This window comes from Fonsecaea pedrosoi, assembly GCF_000835455.1.
Source record: "Fonsecaea pedrosoi CBS 271.37 unplaced genomic scaffold supercont1.3, whole genome shotgun sequence".
Lineage (NCBI taxonomy): Eukaryota > Fungi > Ascomycota > Eurotiomycetes > Chaetothyriales > Herpotrichiellaceae > Fonsecaea > Fonsecaea pedrosoi.
This window is the reverse complement of record NW_013550613.1, coordinates 3,688,742-3,711,402: the sequence shown is the minus strand read 5'-3', so window position 1 is coordinate 3,711,402 and position 22,661 is coordinate 3,688,742. Positions and strand designations below refer to the sequence as shown.

The 22,661-nt window shown below is 51.9% G+C and overlaps 6 protein-coding genes across 6 annotated transcripts; 3 read left to right on the top strand and 3 right to left on the bottom strand.

The window, feature by feature from the left end:
- Positions 1–4,714: 4,714 nt before the first annotated feature.
- Positions 4,715–5,890, top strand: Z517_05267 (uncharacterized protein; the record flags this gene model as incomplete). The annotated part of the gene is made up of 1 exon (XM_013430594.1): positions 4,715–5,890. One exon carries the CDS (start codon positions 4,715–4,717, stop codon positions 5,888–5,890), a length of 1,176 nt encoding a protein of 391 aa, XP_013286048.1.
- A 2,932-nt stretch (positions 5,891–8,822) lies between these two features.
- On the bottom strand, positions 8,823–9,935 carry Z517_05266 (uncharacterized protein; the record flags this gene model as incomplete). Its single annotated transcript, XM_013430593.1, has 1 exon — positions 8,823–9,935. The coding sequence occupies one exon, from the start codon at positions 9,933–9,935 to the stop codon at positions 8,823–8,825; it is 1,113 nt and encodes a 370-aa protein (XP_013286047.1).
- A 437-nt stretch (positions 9,936–10,372) lies between these two features.
- Positions 10,373–13,051, top strand: Z517_05265 (uncharacterized protein; the record flags this gene model as incomplete). The annotated part of the gene is made up of 1 exon (XM_013430592.1): positions 10,373–13,051. One exon carries the CDS (start codon positions 10,373–10,375, stop codon positions 13,049–13,051), a length of 2,679 nt encoding a protein of 892 aa, XP_013286046.1.
- Positions 13,052–14,131: 1,080 nt separating this feature from the next.
- Z517_05264 (uncharacterized protein) lies at positions 14,132–15,802 on the bottom strand (the record flags this gene model as incomplete). Its single annotated transcript, XM_013430591.1, has 1 exon — positions 14,132–15,802. One exon carries the CDS (start codon positions 15,800–15,802, stop codon positions 14,132–14,134), a length of 1,671 nt encoding a protein of 556 aa, XP_013286045.1.
- Positions 15,803–17,443: 1,641 nt separating this feature from the next.
- Positions 17,444–18,986, top strand: Z517_05263 (uncharacterized protein; the record flags this gene model as incomplete). The annotated part of the gene is made up of 2 exons (XM_013430590.1): positions 17,444–17,723; positions 17,779–18,986. The coding sequence occupies 2 exons, from the start codon at positions 17,444–17,446 to the stop codon at positions 18,984–18,986; spliced, it is 1,488 nt and encodes a 495-aa protein (XP_013286044.1).
- A 1,932-nt stretch (positions 18,987–20,918) lies between these two features.
- Z517_05262 (3-hydroxyisobutyrate dehydrogenase) lies at positions 20,919–22,326 on the bottom strand (the record flags this gene model as incomplete). Its single annotated transcript, XM_013430589.1, has 3 exons — positions 20,919–21,644; positions 21,953–22,110; positions 22,188–22,326. The coding sequence occupies 3 exons, from the start codon at positions 22,324–22,326 to the stop codon at positions 20,919–20,921; spliced, it is 1,023 nt and encodes a 340-aa protein (XP_013286043.1).
- Between the last annotated feature and the right edge of the window lie 335 nt (positions 22,327–22,661).

The following is a 22,661-nucleotide window of genomic DNA, read 5'->3' as shown; positions in this document are numbered from 1 at the left end:
CCCTTACGAAAGACGGGAAGGCAAGTCCCCATTCTAAAACTGTGATTTAGAGCCGTAGCGCTGGATTTTTGGTTCCTGGTTGAGTCAACAGAGGTCAGCAGCTTGGAAGAAATCTTCTTCGTAATGACCATTGAAAACATTGCAGTATTTCCCTGTGCGGATGAAAGGACTCATCAATGCATGGCAGGGGCTCCCTCTTTCAACGTCTCTTGTATAGCTTCCGGGGGAGAAATTCGAAGGTCCTACTGGGAAACGGCCGTGTCCAAGTATAATGCGATGGGTCCATGCTCAACCTTCCAACAATGCAAAAAGATCCAAACTCAGGGTGTCGGGTCGCTCTGAGGGCTCTTCGGGCACTTTGGGCAGATCACGGTGTTTTGACTGTCGTTGGCAAAGTCCAGAGCGATGTGCAGTCCACGTCTGCACAACCGTTGTATGATGATCAACTAGACATGCAAGGGGCGGCACGAGATTTGTTCGTCATCTGGTCGTCCTAGGCACTTGGGCCTTACAGGCGATGATGTGCACATCATGTATCGAGCTTGCAGCTTGTTTACACCCTCTTAATTTTCCACCACCAAATATTTTCGGATCGAGCCCATATTGAAGATGAACTACTCATGATAGAAGGGAGCTGGCGACCCTTTCTCCCCGTCCAACTCTTGTCTCCCAAAGTTCGGTTGGCGGTTTTCCGGTCTTTGTGACTAGTGGCTTGCAAGCCACCCGTCTGCGGTCCTTCACAAACGGCACGCAGCGGAAACGGGACGAGGCGAAGCGCCCAGAAACGGTAATAATTCTCATGAACAGGTCGGCCAAGTTGGCTTAGCACTGTTTGATGCTTTAGGCACGAACAAGCCATCCACCTTGCAAAACTATTCTCCGCGTCAGCATCATTGCTTCACCTCAATGCTGGCTTACCAGGGTTGTCGCAATAATGTACGTACTTGTACAGAGAGACTCAGGGGTGTCTTCCCGTGCGGCAGCACGATGTTGTCAGGTTTGTACGAGTAAGCGCCAGGACATGAGTAGCCTAGTTGGATTTGTGTGGGTCGGCAGAGTGCAAGGTGAAACCCTTCATCTGCAACTAGATTGGGGATGGAGTGAAATGCAAGTGGTGGCGCAAAAAATCAAGACGACCCGAACTGATTTAGGGTAGCGAGTTGAGAAGGACAAGGCCCGTTCACTAGGAGCCTAGGAGGTGCAATGCTAGTGAAGCTGTGGAGCCTGCCCTATACTGAGTACTCGTACAAGTACGAGGTACTCGCCAGTGCTTGGGGTGACGAGTCTCGCTGGCCAGCAAACCCTTGGCGGTGATATCGATCATTGGGAGGATCCAATAGTCAAGCAACATCTGGAGCCGTGGTATTTCTACCCCGAACTTGCGCAGACTGGCTACAGAGGGTTGGTCATGTGCAGACAAACACCGTCCGCCCTTTGAATAGCCGCAAAAACTGATAGGTACTCTGTGTGAGTGATCTGTACCATGGGGGGGAATCAAAATATCTTTTAGGTCGACCATGACTGTTAGGCACAAGAACTTGTAGAAGCTGCCAGAGCCGTGTCCGGCCCCGACTAGTAGTGGGAGCACCAAGAGCTGAATGGAAACGCATCTGATTGACAGGCAAATGAGTGATAGGCACTGTGACGAACCGTAACAAAGTGCCGAATACTTCGTAGGAAGTACTTGTTCTCGTAGGGCTTGTGGCTTGAGATCTCCTTCAAATGTGGCTTGCACCGGCGTGTTTGATGATCATCTAGAAGCATGCTCTTCGGCAGGGGCTCACTAGGCTATTGGTGATAGCCCACTCACGCCCACTGAAGTGGGTGTAGCCGTTTGAATGCGTGCGCCTTCTTTGCCTCGAGTTGTCCAAGTGAGGGCTTTTCAGGTCCAGAAAAATTGTCCTCGGCACCTAGGTACTCTGCAAAATAGCCGTGGTCGTCGGCAAGAGATGCGTGCCCTTGAATGTCGGGATATTGAATTCCTCAATTTACCTCGCTTCCTATTTTCGAAACGTCTAAGTTAATCCTCCTCTGGGGAACACATTTCTCACAATGTCAAGGGCTTCAGAACCGCAAGTCGCGCAAGACAATCCTCACTTGTTGACAGCAGGAAACAGAAACAGAGCCACGTTATCGAGCCAGGTCCTGGTTTCACAATTGCGTGTCCACGACAACTGGAACAGACCTGCAGGTGTTGAAACTCTACTCGTACTAGCCCTGACAATGAACCAGTATTTGCGGGGCTGTCAATTGCTGCATTGCATACCATGTAAAGCCATCACCGCCAGAACGACTAGGTTGCCGCCACAGGCGGTATGATCTTCGCACCGAAGAACCATAGTTGACGGGATGCTTGGTCTGTCATTGGATGCCCTGAGATGCTGGTGATCAGAGGGTCTCATCATGTAGACGCAATTCCAGAACCAAGTGTCGGTGACACAAACAAGTCAGGTGGACTTCGATTTTCCCCAAAGTAGATATTTCCTCCAAGGCAGTGACCATTCAGTAGCTGCTCTGTGACACCTATTCGTAGGGGCCTACCGTGTAAGGATGTGTTTCTGGTGAGCGGGAGCCAATTGTCCAACCTCGGTCGGGGTCACCAATGTATTTCACAGTTAATTGGCGTGTCTGAATGGCAGAATGACACTTTCCTGCAATGTCTGTAGGTATCATTGGACCACTCGGTCAATCAAGCGGGATTATGTGTTGGCGACTGGCCATGGTTCCCTTTGCGATTATTGCAAGTGTTCGTCCGCCACGAATTTTGGTGGCTCGTTTCCTGTTCTTTGTTTCGACTCGACCTGCAGACTGAGTTGCAGTAATGACAGATTGTGACGGCCCAGCTGCATTGATCCTCTTTCGGCCGCAAGCCACTATTTCAGCGCCAAGTAAACGGCGGTGCGCCGCGAATGGTGGATCGTTAGCACAAAAGTCTTCCCTGCTCCTTGTGATCGCTTCTCGTTTTGACTTCCTATACGAATTTGCTGGGCTTCTGCTGTCCTTAGGTTGCATGGGCGTGATGCAACAAGCACGGAGTTGTGGTCCATGCTCAACGAGTCGACACCCTTGCCGAAGTGTGTCCTCGTATCCATCTTGAATCTCAGCATGCCTTGAGTCAAGGACTTTTCCGGTTCATCTCTTGTCATTGGTAGACCACCGGCACTGTGTGAGAGGATCCTTGAACTCCTTACTCGTACAGAAGATTGTTTTTCCCCATGGCGTCAGCTGTGGACAAGCGAAACACCCTTGGCTTTGATGCCAGTCTTCCGGCTGGGTGCAAAGACCTATTCTGGGTAGGCTGCGAGACGGGCCGAACGGGAGGTGGAAAGAGGTTGGTGGTGGGGACAGGTTCAAGGTCAAGCACAAGTGACTTCGAATCGTTCCCTGCTCGGCTTTCGCAAATAGGCTGGGGGCATGCCTCTACTGTACTTGGTAAGGTCAAGCTGAAGGTGCGGAGGCGACAGCCGTAACTCAGAAAAGCCAAAGTGGAGGGAGGGAGGAGAAATGAGCCCTTGCCCCAGTTGCCCAGATAGGGATTCAAACTGTAGTCTGATGACTCTGATCAGCATGAGTCGACGAAGCGTGGATGAAGCGAACTAGTCTGGGCAGCCAGGATACAAACGAGGGCGAGGGAGGGAAGAGGAGGCACGGAGAAAGACGGCCATCTGTCTACTTGGTCAAAGTACCTAGCGACCCTGATGCCAAATTGCTAGTCACCTAGTTTAGCCAGGTGAGCCAGGGACTTGATAGGTAGGGATCTGTGCACCTGGACCACCTGAATACCTGGTTTAGGCTCTTCGGGCACCAAGGATCCTTCCCTGGTGCCCAGATGGTGCCCATCGTGCCCATGGGTGTCCAGTTCTCCCACCCGGCAGCCTCCTCTACCAAAGGAGGATAGGCTCCACGGAAGGTGCCACTGTGCCGCTAGGCATTTACCGTAGGTGACTTTCCACTCGGAGTCGAGAAGGACGACTGCGGCCTCAGGTTGTCCTGCTCCTGTCTTCTTCCATATCTTTTGCCTCTATCCTTCGTGCTTCCCGTCTGAGTTGTTCTTGTTGATCTCACCATATTCCGACTGCTGGATCTGGTCTAGTCAACATCATTGCTGCAAGTGTCTGGTCATCGACGGTTGTGGAAGGAATCAACCCTGTTGCGCAGACGCTTGACGCTTGACGCTTGACTGGGGAAAAGCTTCTGCTCCATCGCCACCTCCATCCACCACGTTGCGTTACAATAATTGCTCGCATCTGACACCGCATCTTCTCCTCCAGTCCGTGTTACTTCCTCTCGCCGATTCCCACTCTCCCGAATACTACCACCCATCACCCTCGAGTCCACGCCTACCACTCCACGAATTTTTGTCGCATTGACCTGCTCGTTCTCTACCCTCGCATTTCGCAATATCTAGTCCGTCAGGTTCAACTTTCTTGAGCTGGAACGCTGTGGATAGTATTGTGTGTATATTTCGACCTCACCTTTCAAATCGGCCGCACTTTTTCCAACCTGTGTCTCGCAAACCGGCAACTTCGACACCCATACTTAACTTCGAATACCCGCACACCGCTTTTCACGTCTCATTCCTCCTCCATTCCTAACATCGCCCTCCTGTCGGTGCACTCCAACCTCGCACGACTTGGAGCCACCGAAACGATGTCTTAAGCTGTTCAACCACTTTGTGCACTGAATTTACCTCCCTTCACCTGTTGTGGCCGCCATGGCCCAAGCTATGGATGCCCATTCTAGCTTCGTCTATCTCGTTGATAACCTTCCCACCTGGCGGGCTAGCGTTGAAGCATTGTCTACCCATGTTACTGAGAAGCATGCCGAGTTCGCGGCAGAATATTCTCGGCTGGTAAACCAAGTCAAACCGAAGCGCAGGAAGTCACCCTCAGTGTCCTCGATCCATCCCCAAGACCAGGAACAAGGCGATGACAAGACTCAAACAATCCAGAGTGCTGATGGCTTGTCTTCGCCTGATCCTAGACAATTCAATCCGCTAGAGGCCGGGAACAAATATCTATACGCCCAAGTACGGAGAAAGAGGAAGCCAGGCCCTTCCATCCGCTCGGGTGCGTCGGGCCCTCAGAAATTCAGGAACAGGCATCACGTCGTCGTCTATTACGATGGGTATCTGCAAGAACAGCTCGATACTATGGTGAAGCAGATCGGCATTGGCCGAAACAACCTGCGGAAAGGGAAAGCTGCACTTGCGGCTGCTAGAGGTTTCCGACTTCCCACGTTGACCGCTCGAACCAGCCATGGTCTTGCCATGCTTGACGATATCAGAAGTTCCATGGTATCCCGAAGTACCCCGACCTTACTGCCAGCAAAAGGCCGTGTTGCGGCCAACAAGCCGGCCTCCTCTGATGAGGAGGCGAACTTTCTACAAGTGGACAAAGAGCTCGAGCAGATCCAGACATTGTGTGAGACGGCGGCGCACCAGTTCCTGCGAGATGGGGACTGCAAAACCGAACTGGAATCGATGTTGCAGAAGTTCGATGCTCTTCTCGGGCAGGCTTCTGCAGCCGCCGAGGCTTTGAAGAAAGTTCAAGCAGAGAACGAAGAATCCTCGCAAGCTGATGATTTTGGTTCGGATTTCATCAAAGGCTATGCTGCTTCAGACGGTTCTCTATCGACTAAACCGTCCGTCGATCACCTGCCTACGCCCAAAATCGGCGTCGGCAAAGATCCGAGTCCTCTTACCTTCGGCCCACCTTTGGACAGCGTGAAGCCACATGGGCTTTACAGTGCACCCGATATTGTGTCCAACGACAGCCCAGCCGGTCTGGTGAGCGACACTATCGAGGTTGACGACGCCAGTGACCAAGGCTCCATCGTGTTTGACATTTCTCAGTATCGTCTTACGAACCCCCGACGGGTTCGGCTGTGATCGACCCTTGATATCTGTGGGACCTTTTGTGTACCTGAAAAGGATTTTCTTGTGTGAACTATCTATTTATTGAATCTGTCTTGCGTTTCAGCGTGTTTTTGTCTTGTCTGGAGAATGTGGAAGCAATGGAGTGGGAATTGTGTTGGGTTGGTTTCTTATGGCATCTAGCGCGAGGCGATTGACCTTGGTGGAAAGGGTAGGCTGTGACGGAGGGAATTTGGCTTCTGTGGTACTACACTTGAGAGATTGATTCCCTCGCGGCCGTCGCCATGACGAGTAGGGAATCCAGTGGCTGGATCCCCATACACCTACGGAGGTGATTCGGATATCGGGCAGATCTTGAGAGCGCAACAGGTCCAAAAACCAGGGACATTGGCACTCAAGGCTCACCGACATGGGAACGCTTTGGTTTGGGTGGACTTTATCGATTTGGACGCTTCGCCCGACCAAGGAGAAGTTTATGGTTCAGGGAGAGAAAAGAAGTGATGGATGGCATGGAAGAAATTGTAACGGCCGCTTTGAGATGAAAGGTGGCATGGGTTAATGGATCTTGAATCTTTTGAGATTGAGGATTGCCTGGAGGTTGTGCACTGGTCACCGGCGAGCCGCTGAGCCGCTACGGTTGGGAATGGGAATGGGATGAGGGATTGTGCATTGATATTGTTTTGGAGCTAGATGTGCGTCCACCCTATATCTATAACTATATCCATATTGAAGTCCTTCAATCCAATTCTTTGTGGCCCTCGAATGTTTCTTGTAAGCCGGGTATACCTTATATGCTTCGACATGAAGTGCTAAATGATACCAATGGGAGTTTGGAGACACGGGGGCCAGAGCACGTTTGATTCACCTACGAAAGGTTGCTCTGCTACATTCTTTGCCGCCGGCTTCTTCTGCTTTTGCTTCCACCCTGCGCGGAGATGAGAGGAGGTCAACCGCGGAGGAATAATAATGATGGCCGGAAGGTTCCGCAAACATGGGGTCTACGAGTAGGAAGGAGTAGGTACTCGGTACTGTGTAGAAAACTCACAGCACACGTTCCGAGGTCACCTTGTTGTGCACCTGTGGTTCCTTCGGGAGTTGAGGCCAGGGGGAGCCGCGGAGCCAGTGGAGGAGGGGACCCGGGGAGTTAAGGCCGGAGGTGTGTGAGTGAGTGAGTTAGCCAGCCGGAATTTGAGTGACTGCGTAAGTGAGTGCGTGTGTCAGTGAGTGTTCTTGTAGGTGGGTGACCCCGAACTCCGACGACCCTTGCTTGTCTGGCTGCTTCGCTTCGGGTGGGGGAAAGAAGCAGGGGAAGAAACGAGGGAAGGCCTGGGCGACGCAAGGGGGCGCGGTTATTGAAGTACCGCGTATCGCGTACGGTGTGCTCGGTACGGTGCACTTGTATGAGGTATGTTTGTAGATTGGTATTGTAGGGAGGCACGAGGAGATCTGTACCTACTCGATACAAAATCCTGAAGGTAATTGCGATTGAGGGCCGGGTCTGGGTAGGTTCCTAGTAGGGCATGAGGGACCTGGGGAGTCCCCAGCAAAGGGGACGAGAGAGAAGAGGAGATGGCGGGCTAACTGGTTTAAGGAGCAATAAAGAGAGCCCAACCCCGACTACTCGGCCTGGCTGGGCCAGCTGGCTCGTCGGCCGGCCCCAGGCGCCTACGTGTAGCACTCCGCAGTTGCAAAGGCAGGAGGAATTCGAAATACGGGTGCTCGGTAGTGGTACCTCCGTCGAAGTCGAGAAGGCAGGAAGGGTAGAAAGGACACCCCCAGAACCCCGTGCCCCGGGCCGCGGCTTGCCGCGGGAAATTTTCCACACACCCGCCCACCCGTGACAATCTACCGCCTTACATACTCGGAAATAGCAGTCGTAGGAGTGGTTGTACCTCGTACTCGTACTTTTACAGAGCGAGAGAGTCAGAATTTCAGAACAAGGAGTAAGACCTCCGCACGGATCTTGTCTCGGAAGACACGTTACGGGATCCTGAGGTGCTCGGTAGCTACTTGTACCAAGTGTGAAGATCGGAAACGGGAGGGGGTGGGGGAGGGGAATGGAAGAAGACCAGGGAAGCCGAAGGCAAGGAAGATACAGAGATTAAACAGGGGACATGTAATCACACGGTGTACCGAGTAGTTAATTGGTCTATAAAAAGGAATGTGAATACGATAATACCAAGCATCAAAGGGGAGCAGAGATACGGCGAGAATGAATAATTACATATCTACCGAGATACCGAGTACTTACCTACTCGCTAGTTAATACCTAGTATCCACTGCCTGAGTGCCTGGAAACCCGTCATGGGGAAGAGATACAATACATATAAAAAATTGCCTGAGTAGTACCCGGCACAAAACCAGATGTATTCGTTCAGGACTTCCGATGGCTTTATTCATGCAACACGGATGTCCCCCTTTGAAAGTATTCGATATTTAACGAGTACTTACTTGCTTAGGAAACACTTTGATACCTAGCTAGAGATGCACTTCTCAAGCTGGTAAAACAATCCTCTCGGCTTCCCCATGGGGCGGGCAAGCGCATGTTTCTAGAGTCTGGAGCTTGATCTGAATGATTACATGGTCGAAGCCAATGGATGGCGCAGACGGAAGCCTGGCTTATTCTATTAAGACACTCCGCCAGGCCAGTCTCATCTCCACATTTATCCTCATATCCCATGTATCGCCCTGCCTCTGGTCGTCGTCTCATAAGCCTGTCATCACCTTGATTCCTCCGCCCTCAGACCTAGCCCGCAACACCAAGTACTGAACGCGACTCAAATCAGCTCATCCACTCTCATTTGTGGGGTGGGTCAACTGGCTCTGAAAGAGTTTCGACAGCCCGAGTCGCCTCATTGAATGACCATCTGGGCTTTTGTCAATTGGTGTTGGTACCCTCGTCCAACTTTTGCTGCATAAGGAAGGGTTCTCCCATCATTGTCGCTGCTCAACCGCCGTTGCTTGCCACAGTTTCGTCCGTCATCGATTGGGCGGTCTGCTGAGCTGCCTTCTGCCTGGCCTCCTGCACCACTCCCCAGAATAACTTTTGCTTGACTTCATGTGCCAACAGACCAGCAAGCTCTTCTGTGGCTATCTTGTTGCCGCCTCGAACAATCTGCTCCATGGTACCATCTCTTACAATCTTGAAATTCTTGTCTCCCGTTCCTACCAACTCCTGCTCTCGTCGGAACATGCTAGCAGCAGCCCTCTGTCTGTTGGCTGCTGCTCGAATCTTGACGGCGTGGTCGGCGATCTGCTTATTGGTGTAGTCGCGATTGGTGAAGAGAGGTGACTGCGACAGCGTCGATGTCCAGTACTTGTTCCACAACAGGCCGAGCAAATGCGTATCAAGAGTTGATTTGTAGTGAGTGACCTCCAGGGGATAGTAGGAATTGGCATGCACACCAAAATCTTGGATCTTATCTTGAGGAATAGCTTGGTACTCATCGCTGTCGTCTGTAAATTGTTTGTGCTTGCGGATGTGCCCTTCCGGGTAGGTCCTGAAAGCACCAATTTCCACCTTACCAGCCGAGACAGTCCTGTCTGGATCGATCACCACCGCAACAAAGGGATCGTTGACCATCTGATGTGTCTTTTGCGTATGAACATCAATGCCTGAAAGCCAACAACCATACCCCGGATGTGAGTGGTACCACCCCACGGCGTTTTCCAGCTGGCCGCCTCCTTCTCTAGAAAAAATGCCAAAGTTGACCATGTACTCATCAGCATCAGCGTGCGCATTGACTCGAGTTTCCGTCCCCTCGACTGGAAGCCGGAAAGCATCTGTGATGACGAGCGATCGACCCGAGACGTAACCAATCATAAGACCCATGATCTCGAGACTGCCCCCGGACCGGGCGTGGGTTGTCATTTTGAGGAGAGCAAGGGCAGATATGCGGACGTGAGTGAAGTAGTCAGGATCTTTTTTCCATGGGGCTGAGTTTTGTAAGGTCTTGTAGGCGGCAGGATCGGGCAGGTTGTAGAGGGCATTTTGGAAGGGGTCGATGGTGATGACATTGTTTTCAGCCTCCCAGTTACGCAAAGCTGAGAGGGTCGACATGGTAGAGGAGTATTAGACGTTTCGACAACGTGTGTGTCAGTAGTGATGGATGAGATGCAGCTGTGCCTGGTGTGCCTGATGTGGGCGTTGATGCGTTAATCCGCAGTGTTGGAGTTGAAACAATTCTGCCGCTGCCCCTCGGACAATTACATCCAAGGCGGTGAGGCACGCGGCACTTCAACTTGTGCAGTGTGTGTGGTTGCTCCGTCAACAATCGCGCATCAACACAACCAGATCTTTCGGCATGATGGCATCGTCCACACCTTCATCCTGATTCGACAGCACGCCACGACCACCTGTTGACCATCTTTCGTTCTCCATAGTGCGTGCTCCTTCGTATTTCTTCCCGTCAGTCCATGCAACCGTTTGGCCGTTTATATCGGAATCGAGAACGAAACTTGCAAAGCTGCTCTCGGCCGCGAGCCTGAGTCGCAAGCATGCCTCCATCTATGGATACGAGCTACCTCACCACCCAAGTCAATACAATTATCGGCCAACTACACGCTATATTTGACGAGATAGGAGTTCCTCGAAATGAGCGCGAATCGAGGGAAACAGAGCTCTTTGCCGCTCTATCTGAAGCTCTACACAACCAGCTTCGACTGGTCAACTCGTATGGACAAAATCCCCCAAGTTCTCAAGTGTACAAGTGTACTGACTACCTCATCAGAGAGAAAAATGCCATGACGGAAGAGGCTCAGAACATCATCAAAACTATCAAACAGATGGAACAATCTCTTGAAGACGAAAAGGACAGAGGCTACGATTTGGACACGAAAGGTCTACGGGTCACCTATCCCCTGATCGACTGTCTACGCGACCTCAAAGAGAAATACAATGTTGTCAACAGATTACATCGCGAACGTTTTGAACAAGTCAAGAAGCTTGTACAAGCCCTCGAGTCATACTCTTCTCACCTCGAGTCATCATTTGTCAAGATTAGACTACCTCCTACCTCCTCCAATAGCTGTCCTCCCAACTTCGACCTCTCCCCCTCCTACGTCGCCACACTTGATGAAGAGTTTACCAGGGTATACGATGAATATAATAAGAGAGTTGTGATCGTGCAACAAACTGCAGAGGAGATTGTTAGGTTGTGGTCAGAGCTAGGCATCCCCCAAGCACAGACAGACTCCCTGATTGTTCAACACTACCGCGACTCGCCTGAGCAGCTGGGTCTACATCAGGCCGATCTTGATCGGCTGAAGAGTCGTCGCGATAAGCTCCTGGACGAGAAAAAGAACCGCGAGAAGCGCTTGAGTGAAGTGAAGAAGAGTATCGAGACGCTGTGGGATCGGCTTGGAATTGAAGAGCCCGACAGGAAAGCATTCCTGGCTGCCAACCGAGGCTGTGGACTTAGGACCATCAATGAGTTCGAGGACGAGCTGGCGAGACTCAATGAGCTCAAGAGACAGAATTTACATCTGTTTGTCGAGGATGCTCGTGTCAGACTGCAAGAACTCTGGGATACACTGTACTTCTCCGAAGAAGAGATGCTCGATTTCACGCCGGCTTTCTCAGACGTCTACAGTGACGCTCTGCTCTCTGCCCATGAAGCAGAAATCGAAAGACTCATGACGCTAAAAGAACAACGAGCACCCATTCTCGCTATGGTCGAGAAGTACAAGTCTCTGATAGCCGACCGAGAGGCTCTGGCGGCATCTGCCAATGATGCTTCACGCCTCTTGTTGAAACCTCAAAAGGGAGAGAAACGTGATCCGGGAAAGTTGCTAAGAGAGGAGAAGATGAGAAAGCGGATCGCAAAGGAGCTCCCAAAGGTTATAGCAGAGTTGACAAAGGTTTTGGAGAAGTACGAGGATGAATATGGGCGACCCTTCCTGGTCCAGGGTGAACGAATGCTAGACGAGATCGAAGACACTGAAGTCAAAGCACCTCCGCCACGATCCAAGACACCAAATGGTCTCCCGCCGAGATCAAAGACCCCTGCTCCTGCGACCGCTTCGAAAGCAGCTGCTAGCGCCGCAAAGTCTGCACCTCCAGCAAGACCAGGCAGCGTGATGAAAGGCCCGCCACCGCGGTCAACAACAGCGAAAACTCCCACAACCAGCAGGCCTGGCACCATGCGACAACAAGCGGCACCAACTTCAGTAGCCACGACCACTGTTTCCTCATCCCAACCCAAGTCTCCCTCCAAAATCCCGGCTCGCGTCCCTCTGGGAAATTTGAAGAACTCACCTGAACGCCGGGCAGTTCCTCGACCAGGTCCGTACCACATGCCAGCAGAACCACAGCAAAACTACGCCCAAACTGCCAGGACGATGGGACCACCACGCGCACCTCCACCGAAGATGAGAGATCTGTTTGTGCCACCGCCAGAAGCCGCACCCGCTCTCGCAGTGAATTCCCAGCCTCCTCCGCCGACGTCTAATAGACCTGCAAGCACCATCTCTTCCGGATCGAGTGAAAGCAGTCGATACGTGCGACCAATGAGCCCAGAAGATGTATATGACGACCGCGAGAGAATGTCATATATGTCTGCCTCACTCATCAATCGGGGCGGTCAGCAACACCCCCAGTACGCCCCCCTTCCATCTCATCAATCCGATCCATTCTACCAATCTCATGTTCCACATCAACATCAACATCAGCCTTCCCATTCTTCGTCCAATTCCATACATAGCCATAGTCAGAGCATACGACATAACCCCTCTGCGCCACCTTCAACGATTGTTTCTCGCCAAACTTCCAATACTTCGTCCAACATGACGACTGGCACCACAGCTAGTGGGAGTGAGAACTGGGAAACATATTCGGATGTCTCAGATATGGAACCTGAACGAGACCTCCGGGATACTTACTACTCGTCGAAAACACTTGGTCACAACCCCATGGCCAACGCACTAGGTCCGAACTATAACACGAACGGGCAGAAACGACCAGTTACAGCGGCTGGCCCGCCTGCTGGAGGGACCGCTTTTGCAGGGCAGATGGGGCCACCGCCGGCGAAGAATCATCACACCGGATACCAAAGCTCTCAGTATCGCCATGCGCAGGAGAGATTTAGGGAGATGTCAGATGAGAACGCCCATTGCGGCGTTGTGAGGGTCGAGGGCAGCGATGCGGCATGGAGCACGGAACTCGAGGAGTCGTATTAGTGAGGGATCTTGTTTGGGCAACCAATCTCTATGGGCGGATATGTGCTTTTTTGGGTCTGGCTTTGTTCTGTGTTAATAGTGGCGTCAAGTCCAGGCTGGCTGGCTGGCTGGCTGGCATTTACCGGTTGTCGTCGACAGTCACAGTCGATATGGAACAGATGGGACATGGGTTCAGGTGCAGGTTTCGGGCTCCAGACTTCTCAGAGACAAGTGTTGTTATCTTCTTTGGGCACCAGAGAGAGAGAGACTACCAAATCAATCAATCAATCAATCGTTCAGTCACTCAATCAAATCTTCTATTTTGGTTCGACTGGTGTGATACCATCCATAGCATAGCATACCATCCCAGATCTGCTTCATGATGCTGGCTGTGCTGGCTGAATCGCCTGCCCATGTCTTTCTGGTCTTTCTTCTTGTAGTGTACGTGTGATGATCTATCGTTGAGATACAAACAGACATTCAAAGCGAGGGGATGGCATCGTCAAAAATCTCGATTGCGGCAATGAGAAGAGTCTGGCGGCGCACAGTTACTCGACCACTCACTCGCTCGTCCAGGTCATTCATTCAGGAACAGCCCTTTGCAGCATCACTATCTTGTAAGCCGTGCTGGAATGTCTTGTTCAAAGTCAGATCAAGCTATGTCCTATGTACTTGTCGTTGGTTTGGTCGGTGCTTGTTCGAACAAATATCACACATTCCTGACCAACACTCTCAGACTATTACCATCTGGCTCATTCGAGTACCTCACATAGAGACCCAGCTCGTGACAACAGAGTCCATTATCCCATATCATCCATATCTATACATGGTATCGTGTATTTCCATGTGAACCTTTTGTATCTTGATCGTGACATCGTTTCAAAATTTCCCATGGCGCCGGGATCAAATCGCTAATACCTTCAGTCTAATCGTTGTTTGTGCGTCCCAAAAATGTACAAAAACTCAGCCGCCCTTATTTGTGAAGGAGCGCTTTTGGATGAGCCCATTATTATCAATATTGAGGAATCGTGTGTGCTCGGCCATGGGGAAGGTGTGCGGACGAGTCGACAGAGGCCGCGCCTGAGTATGCGGCGACTTTTGTCAAGGGGGCGCAGGCATTTCCACCGAGTTTCCCATGTTTTGCCGGTCTTCAAGTGCAGCATCCGAACCAAAGACGTCGTTCCAATACTTCTGAGTTCTCGCGCAGATCCCTCGCTTGCCTTTCCATGTGCCGAACTGGTGCTCATTCTCGCAAGCAGTTTCTTTGATTTCTTGCCAGAACCTGTACTCCACGTCGAAGCCGAATAATTCGATAGCACGACCTTTGTCCATCCAACAACGTACGTTCGTGCCGTTTGTGTCTCGAGTGGGGCCTCCAGCGCCAGATACCTCTCCGGAAAAATCCACCATTTGATGGTCAAAGATGGTGGCCGGATCAAACTTGGGGAAGTTGGCGTGAATAAAAAAGGGCTTTACGTCCGAAGCTTGAATGTCGAAATGGTTGTCCTTTCCAGTCCCAATGTCTTGGGTTCGCTCGTGGGGAGGACCATAGGCATTCGTGAATGCATAATCAGCCACGGGATCATGCTGAGCCATAGCGCTACCAAGGTAATTGCCAGAGGAGTCAAACCGGCCGAGTGCCATGACCCGTTGATGGACAGCATAGAAAGGCTGCTTGAGGGCCGTGGCTGCCCAAGCAAACGTCTCCTTGTCACCCTGGCCTGGGGCACCTTGAGAGAGGAGGGGATAGTAGTAGGTCGGCCCGTAATAGTTGTAATATGCCGCAAGGAGAAGAGACAACTGATGTTTGGCTTTGGAGTACATGACTTCACCCGATTCGACAGCAGCTCGCTCATTCAAGGAGGGGATCCTGTCGATTTTCGCAATTTCGAAGTAGTAGGGAGATTCAGAGGCATACCAGAAGTCCGGCCAGACGATCAATCCGGTGCTCTTGAAGGGCTCTTCCTGGAACAATGGAAGAGGATTGTGTACCGGAAAGGCGTCAGAATCAAGCAACAGGACTTCTTCGAATGAGGAGAATAGGATAGCCATGACTTTGTACTGAAATCGGTCGATCGACACGCCCGCGCTGGCGGCATGGAAAATGTCGGAAAGGAGAAGACACTTGGCGTTGAGGGCCGGTAGGACAACATTACAGATCTGCTCATCCCATTCAGACTGATCGGCAACAAAAACCTCAACCGGTAACTCAGACTTGGCCCTTCGTAACATGCGAACAGATATAACCAGGACGGGAAGCTGGCTAAAGCCCCCCGTCATGACAATGCCACGTGTGCCCGGCTCATAAGGTATGTTGGGAGGATTGCTTTTCAAGTCATTGACAAAGTTTGAATGAGCCTCACGCATGCGTTTGACGTCGGCGGTATCCATGTACAGGATATCAGGTCGAGGATGGTCGTGAGTGGGATCGAAGCCAATATCGAGCTTCTGCGGTACCACGAGGTCGGGAGCGTTCCGGCAATTGGGATCATTATTCAGGATGATCAAATAGAGACTCCGCCAGAACGCAGCCTGGCTGTCGAGGAGGGGGTTCTTGATCTTGACCGGCGGTTTCGGCTCGGATTTGTGTTGAGACACGGCTTCGGGGACAGGCTCAGGGTGGGTGAGTGGAGGAGGCTCAACAGCGTCATCATATTGAATTCGGGTTTGTAGGAAAAGGAGGAAGAGAAACAGGGTGAGCAGAGCCGCAATGAGGCCGGACTTTCGACGATACATTGGCCCAGCGAGCTTTCTCGAGGGCCGTAGAATCATGACGGAGGGCGGTCATCGAGGATCCATGGCTGGACGAACAGGGTATTGGGAAGCAGTCAGGATATGAGAAACAAAAGCACAGACAATGACGGATGAGAGAGCAGACAAATTTCAGACACCTTGACCAAATGCAACAAACACAGAGAGTGGAGAGGGGAAAGACAGAGAGGATTAAAGTGGGCAATTGATGAATTGATGATTGTTGAGGTTGGAATTTGCAAGTTGGTTTTTGACCTTCAAAACATGGCAGGTACGAATCAGGCATGTGAATACGGAGTAATGATGGCTGGGGAGATGACGGGCAGGAAGTGGGCAACGAAGGAATGAAGCGACAAACGTAACAGATGCACTTGAAGGGGAGACCTAGCCATGTGGGCGACCTTTTTTTAACTGGAGGCATTAACTGGAGGCCGATTGGGGGAGCGGACATTTTGTGTTGTGCCGTGTAGACGGAATACGTGCAGTATCGTGCCCACAGGACGGAGTAATCATGGGGGGCCCCTGAAGACTATAGGTGCATGTGTTGGATAAGGATACAAATGCAGGATTTTCCCCTCGTCGTCCCAGGGCTGATATATGTATGTAGTCATACATAGTACAGGTAGACTCGGTGACTCGATACAGGCCACCAATGCACAGTGATGTAGTGTCCAAGGGCAAACCAAATCTTAGTTAGTGGGAGGCAACGGAGAAGGTGAATCTTTTTTAGGCATCATTGGTGAACGTGAGAGGTGCCTGGAAGAGGCTTAACCCGAGACCTGGGCGCCCATACTTTCCCGTTTCTTACCCGTAACACCCACAGCCAAGCCCAGTACGCCCAGTTAGCTGGATGGTTAGTGTTATATAATGAACAATCCACTCTTGACTAAGGCGCCCGGATAACTCATGCGTCGCCCCTCCTGACCATCAACCCCCTCTGACTGGTTCGTTTAGAGGCACCGAGTGGCTTCCGAGAAGAGGCTCTTGGCCACGCTGCCGCCGCTGTCACCCATACCCACCGCGGAAATGTGTCACCAATTTTAAGCCTAGGAGGGCACGAGGGGAAGCACCAGAAGCACTCCAGGCCTATCGAACCAACCCGTATAATTACTTGATACGGGGGTCAAGGCCCCATACTCTACCTATTGTGTACCTCCCGAGTACTTGTAGGCACGAGTGCGAGGTACTTGGTACTGCCTCCCCTCGTTTGTTTCAGACTGCGCTTGTTGTAAGACAAAACAATCAGATCTCACCATCGTCCTGTTCCCGCTACTACTCGCCCTCGCCCTCGCCTTCGCTTCCGGTTGCTCGACATTCATTAACCGTCTGACCTACCCACACCCTACAATCACCGCTAAGGCACAATTTCGTCGGGACTGCTCAACCCCTTTCTCCCCCTTTGACTCGTCCGTATCAAATAAGCAGCAAATGTCCAAGGTGGCGCAGGAAAGGTTGTGTGCTCATTTGGAGGGCTTTTAGAAGGGCCGTCAGGCGCACAAAGTCACAGTCGTCCTCTTCTTCCTCATCACGTATGGTCAAACGCACGCCGTCTGTTCAACTCGCTCCTCATGTCCATCGCGCCCATTTCATATGATGCAATATGAGATGATCTAGGCTCGCAGTTTTGGAGGGATACATAGCGACTTTATGCATTCCGACACTATGCAAGAACCGGTTTTGACTGTCTCGATCACCACCCCGCAATCCTGGGCGCAACAAAATGCCATCAAACGGCGACGGGTTCCTCGATCACCGCGGCGCAATGCTATCTCCCTCAAGCACTTGGATCCCAAGGTGAAGAAGGCCAAGGAAGAGTTTCTGTCCAAGGCCATTGCCAGTCAATTACAAATCAGAAGGTCTCCCTCCAACGGACTCCAGCTTGATCCTTTCCAGACCCTGCCCATCCCAAGCACTGGCTGCGTGGGAACCATGGCCCAATATTGTGAGTCGATCGAACGACAATCTCTCCTTGTCCCATTTGGTCTAATTGGATCTAGATGTCCAGGTCTGGGCGCCTCAGCATGGCACCGCATTTGCCTTTGACAGTCATTCTAACCCTTATGTGAGCCTGCTTTGGCCTTTTGCCATGTCATCCGATATCTACTTTGAGGGCCTCATCGCTCTATGTCGAGCTACATACCTCGCCACTTCGGGCCAGTCCGCTCGTGGCGACCGACACTTTGTATGGCACCGGGGAAATGTCATGACTAAACTGCGCTCTCGACTTCAGGATCCTCAACAGTGTTCAGACGATACTACCATCCTCGTCGTGGCGACCTTGGGAACGATTGATTATATTCTGGGCGACCACACCGGTGCCTACGCTCATGTCTCGGGTATGAGGCAGATGATCAGGCTAAGGGGTGGGATCAACGGTGCTACACCTTGGGAACGATTGCTCAAGGCAAATATCGACGCCTATGAGGCGCTATGGTCGTTTCTGTTTGCGGCAGATTCGACACCTGACAAGTCAACTCGGTACTCTGGAGAACTGGTCCAAAATGCCGAATTCCCCGTCTACATGGCCCATCCCTTCAAACCTGAAGTCTGTGAGATGTTGTCCAAGTTGCCCCAAGGCTTCTGTGACATTGGTCTGACGGGGGTGCTTTCGCTACAAATGATTCGACTGCTGTCCCATTTTGCCACGGTGAAGGCGAAATTGTCGGATACCATCCGCGTCGAAGAATTCGGTGTCACCTCGAGAAGGAAGATCCAGACGACCCTCGAAGATCTTCATCGACTTGCTACTCTGCAAACCACCACTACAGAGAGATTTCTATCTCACGGTCTGGTGGCATACTGCTACCTGTTGCGAGTGATTCACTTTCAAGATCATCTTACTGGCTTTTACGAGACAGCTCTGAAAGCTCTAGCGGACATTGCTCTGCACCAAACGCCCAGTCACAAAGCGCCGGAACGCAAGTGTTATCTCTGGACGAATATGATGATTGCGACTGTGATACAGCATGGACAGATTCGTCCCCGTGGCTGGACAACTGTCATGGGACAATTCTTGGACAACTACGGCGAAGCTCGACAATGGAAAAGGTTGGAGAAGGAATTAAAAATGTTCTTTTTCGAGGATCCTATCAGCCTCCTGGCAAAGGAGGCTTATGACGAGGCGGTAAGGAGGAAGGAAAGAGGAGAATCCGAAGAGAAGGATTCTCGTATCGCAACCATGGCTATTCGGAATGTCATTCTATAGACGAGAACGACCTCTGCGTCGAACAGAGACACGCCGACACACCCAGCCTCACAGGTTTATGAACTGGCCACCAAATGGGAAGCAGTCCTCCTCCCGATTCGAGCTCCGCGTTATCTCGTTTGGACGATCTGTCTGCAACGAGATTCAACGATCCTCGAAAGCCAATCAGTTTTTCCTCGGATCCTCGAGGTACGAACAAGACCGAAAGTGGTTTTGACAGAACGCGCGATTGACCATGTCCAAAGAATGCCGTTTTGCTATCTGGCGGCCGCCTTGGAGGCCTCAGCTCATTGATAATTCCTTCCATTATCAGTACCTTGACCCTACCGTTGACACAATCCTGTCATTGATGCACAACATGCTCCATCCTCGGGGACCGACACGCACACGCTCGGTAGTGTTTGCCTACTCCGGCTCTGGTCGAAGGCACACCTCGAGTCGGTACCGTTTCTGCAGGATTCCTCCTGCACCATTGCAGCAAATCACGAATTCTCGGTTTGGTCTCTAAACCTCTAGCTTATGAGGTCAGGCAGGCAACGTGAAGATGTCGCAGTGGCACCCGAAGTCCGGACTTTTGGCACCTCTCGGGAATCGCCGCCCCATCTCAAGTTTCACCCGGCTCTAGTCTAACGAGTCATACTCGTAGTTCGGGATGTTCCCACGGCTGTGGGCAGAGGGAATCCTATTCTAGCAAGATGACTACTGTTAGAGAGCGAGGGGGGCACGGGGGGACACGGCCAGGCTGTCAGCAGCTGGCAGGCACTCTGTGCACCCCGATTCGCCTTTATCTCGAAGCCAATTGTTGTCCATAATTGCTAACGAGGAAATGTGGCGCCAACCGGTCTGGAATATGAGACGCGGGCCAGACGAAGACACATCCACACCACTGTTGCCCGTCAGCGTTCTGCAGCGCCGGTACTGCATCTACGTTCCTGTTTGCTCGTATTGGCAAGACGTGCCGACATTGATTTCCCCGGATGTGCCCCCTATTTTTTCGATGATGCTGATGCATGTCAATGCTCTGGCTTTTGTGAGAGAAGCTCAGCGGCAAATCTCCGCCAACCCACCCGAGAAACGGATGGGGCTGTTATTGGATGGCTGTAAGAGTAAGCAGCGGCGGGGAGAAGAACAAGAACCAGAAGATTACTATTATATTGCTGTTAGGGGAAACCAACGAGCCAATTGTCAGGCTCTTTTTGAGCCAGACATTGGGATCTGTCTATTCAATGTATGAGTACGAAGGACGAGGTGCTCGGTATACTCATACGGTATATACCTCGTATATGTACAACGGATATATGATTTCCTATCCCGTATCCCTGCATTTCAGGCCTCCTCAGTTGAAAGGGGCAGGAGCCCAAGTGGAGTATGACGAACTGTACTACTTTGTAACGAGTCCCTACGGTGTATGAAGTACTCTCGGTGCTCGTGTCACTTGACACGGATGAACGAATAAGACAAATATTATTCACGGCGCCTGTCGAGCTTTTTCTACGGGGACCGAGTACTCTACTGTACGCGTATGTACCATGGACCTCTGTACTCTACATGGTTTGGACGTGGATATTGGACTGGACATGGGACTGGACTCGTCCTCACGTGACTATTTTAACAAGCTCGCGTTACGAGGGACTCACGAACTCTACGAGGAGGGACTCGGTAGATATACATATGTATACTCTGTACCGTGCCTCGAGAACCATGGCTCGAACAATGAATGTTTTTGTCTACCAAAGCCCTATGTGTCTCGGTGTGGTATTTCTGTACTGTACGAGGTATATAAAGGTACTAAAAGTACTAAGGAGTGCATATACATACACATTCATACATATGGGAGATGCCGAGTCGAGTCAAGTAGAGTCAAGTAGAAGGTGACCCCGATTGACACTTTTTTTCTGTTTAGGCTTATAAGCTCTCTCTTTCTAGGTAATTCTATTCCTTCCCACCCAGCCAGCGATACACCACGGAGAAATCCTTGCCCTTGTACTCCTTCTCGGTCTGGTCGTAGACCTCCTTGGCCTTGTCGGCCAGGGCGAGTTTGGCGCCGGCCTCGTTCGCGGCGGCCATGGCGAGCCTCAGGTCCTTGTTCATCAGGCTGACGCCGAAGCCGCCCTCGTAGTCCCTGCTGGAGGGGCTGGTCTCGATGACGCCGGGGACGGGGTTGTTGATCTCGCTGGGCCAGCTCTTGCCCGTGGCCGAGTTGAGCAGGTTGGCGAGGGCCTTGGGCTCGATGCCCCACCGCACCCCGAGGTTCATGGCCTCGGCGCACGCGATGTTGTTGATCGCCAGCGCGTAGTTGTTGGCCAGCTTGCCGCTCAACCCCGTACCCTGCGGTCCCATGTGCCACACCTTCCGGCCCATGAGCAGCAGGATCTTCTCGATCTTGGGGATGTCCTTCTCTTCACACCCGACCATGAACGTCAGCGTGCCGGCGCGGGCACCGACCACGCCGCCCGACATGGGTGCGTCGACAAAGTCGGCCCCCGCCTTGTCCTTGACCAGCTTGGCGACTTCACGCGACGTGATGGGGTCGATCGTGGAGCAGTCGATGAAGAGCCTGGATTGCTCTGTGGAGGGCTTGGGGAGCGAAGAGGCAAGGATGTCTCCAAACACACCCTTGACGTGTCGTGGTTCAGGGAGTGCCGAGATGATGTTGTCCTAGATACCCAGGGAATGGGCATAAACAGTCAGTGCATCACGCTTCTTCTGAGGCCAGTTGACCTGGCTATATGTGTTTTTTTTTCCTTCGCTTGTCAATGTTTTCGTGACTGCTTTTTCTTTTTCTTTTTCAGAGGATTGGCTATAAATTAAAAGGGAAATCATGGCAAAGGACGGGGGGAAGTTTCCCCTTTGCGGGATCCCCCCATCCCCAACTTAGATCATAGATAGAACAATAGGTGCTCATCATGTAAAGGAAAACTGGAGAAGCCCTCGCAATCAGGATGGACGAAGTGGTGCAGACTCACAGAATTCTCGACCAGCTCGCGAGGGTTCTTTGCCACGAATACTCCAGTCGGTGTTGCTTCCTGGGAGAACCTCTCCAACGCCGCAGTGTTGACGTCGAAGACGGTCATCGTGTCGCCTTCGGGGATCTTGGCTCGTAGGTTCTTCGCCATGGGGTATCCTGTATAAACACATTGAATCAGAATCGGTAATGCTCTCTCTCTCTCTCTCTCTCGAGGCGAGCAAGGGGTAACAAACCCATAGCACCCAGGCCAATGAAGCCCCATGAAGCTTCGCGGGCGACCGTGTTGGAAAAGTGTCTCTTGAGGCCATGGTAGAGGGATGGCGATGGCGACGCCCGCCGCAGCAGGGCGAGGGACATAACAGACGGGGTCATCGCTGCTGAGCTCGTCTGGTACTCACAGAGAGCATTGGGAGCACTAACTGCGACAGATGAACGCAGGGTTAAGTCAAAGCTTGAGTGCGGAGTGTTGGCCGAGGCTGCGACGAAAACGGCTTCACGGCTCGACGGATTTCGGGGAAAAGCTGGAGCTGCGCATCGGGGAGCTTGAGCTTCACCGCAGCTCGAAGAAGACCGAGTCTTGGACTGTGGCTCAGCCGAGATCCGGCTTCGGCTTCACTTAGCTCTCACTTCTCCTTGTTTACCTTGACTTTATTAGCTATCAAGCTACCCCTAAGAAAGTGACCGCAAAGGCCAGTGAAGAAGATACG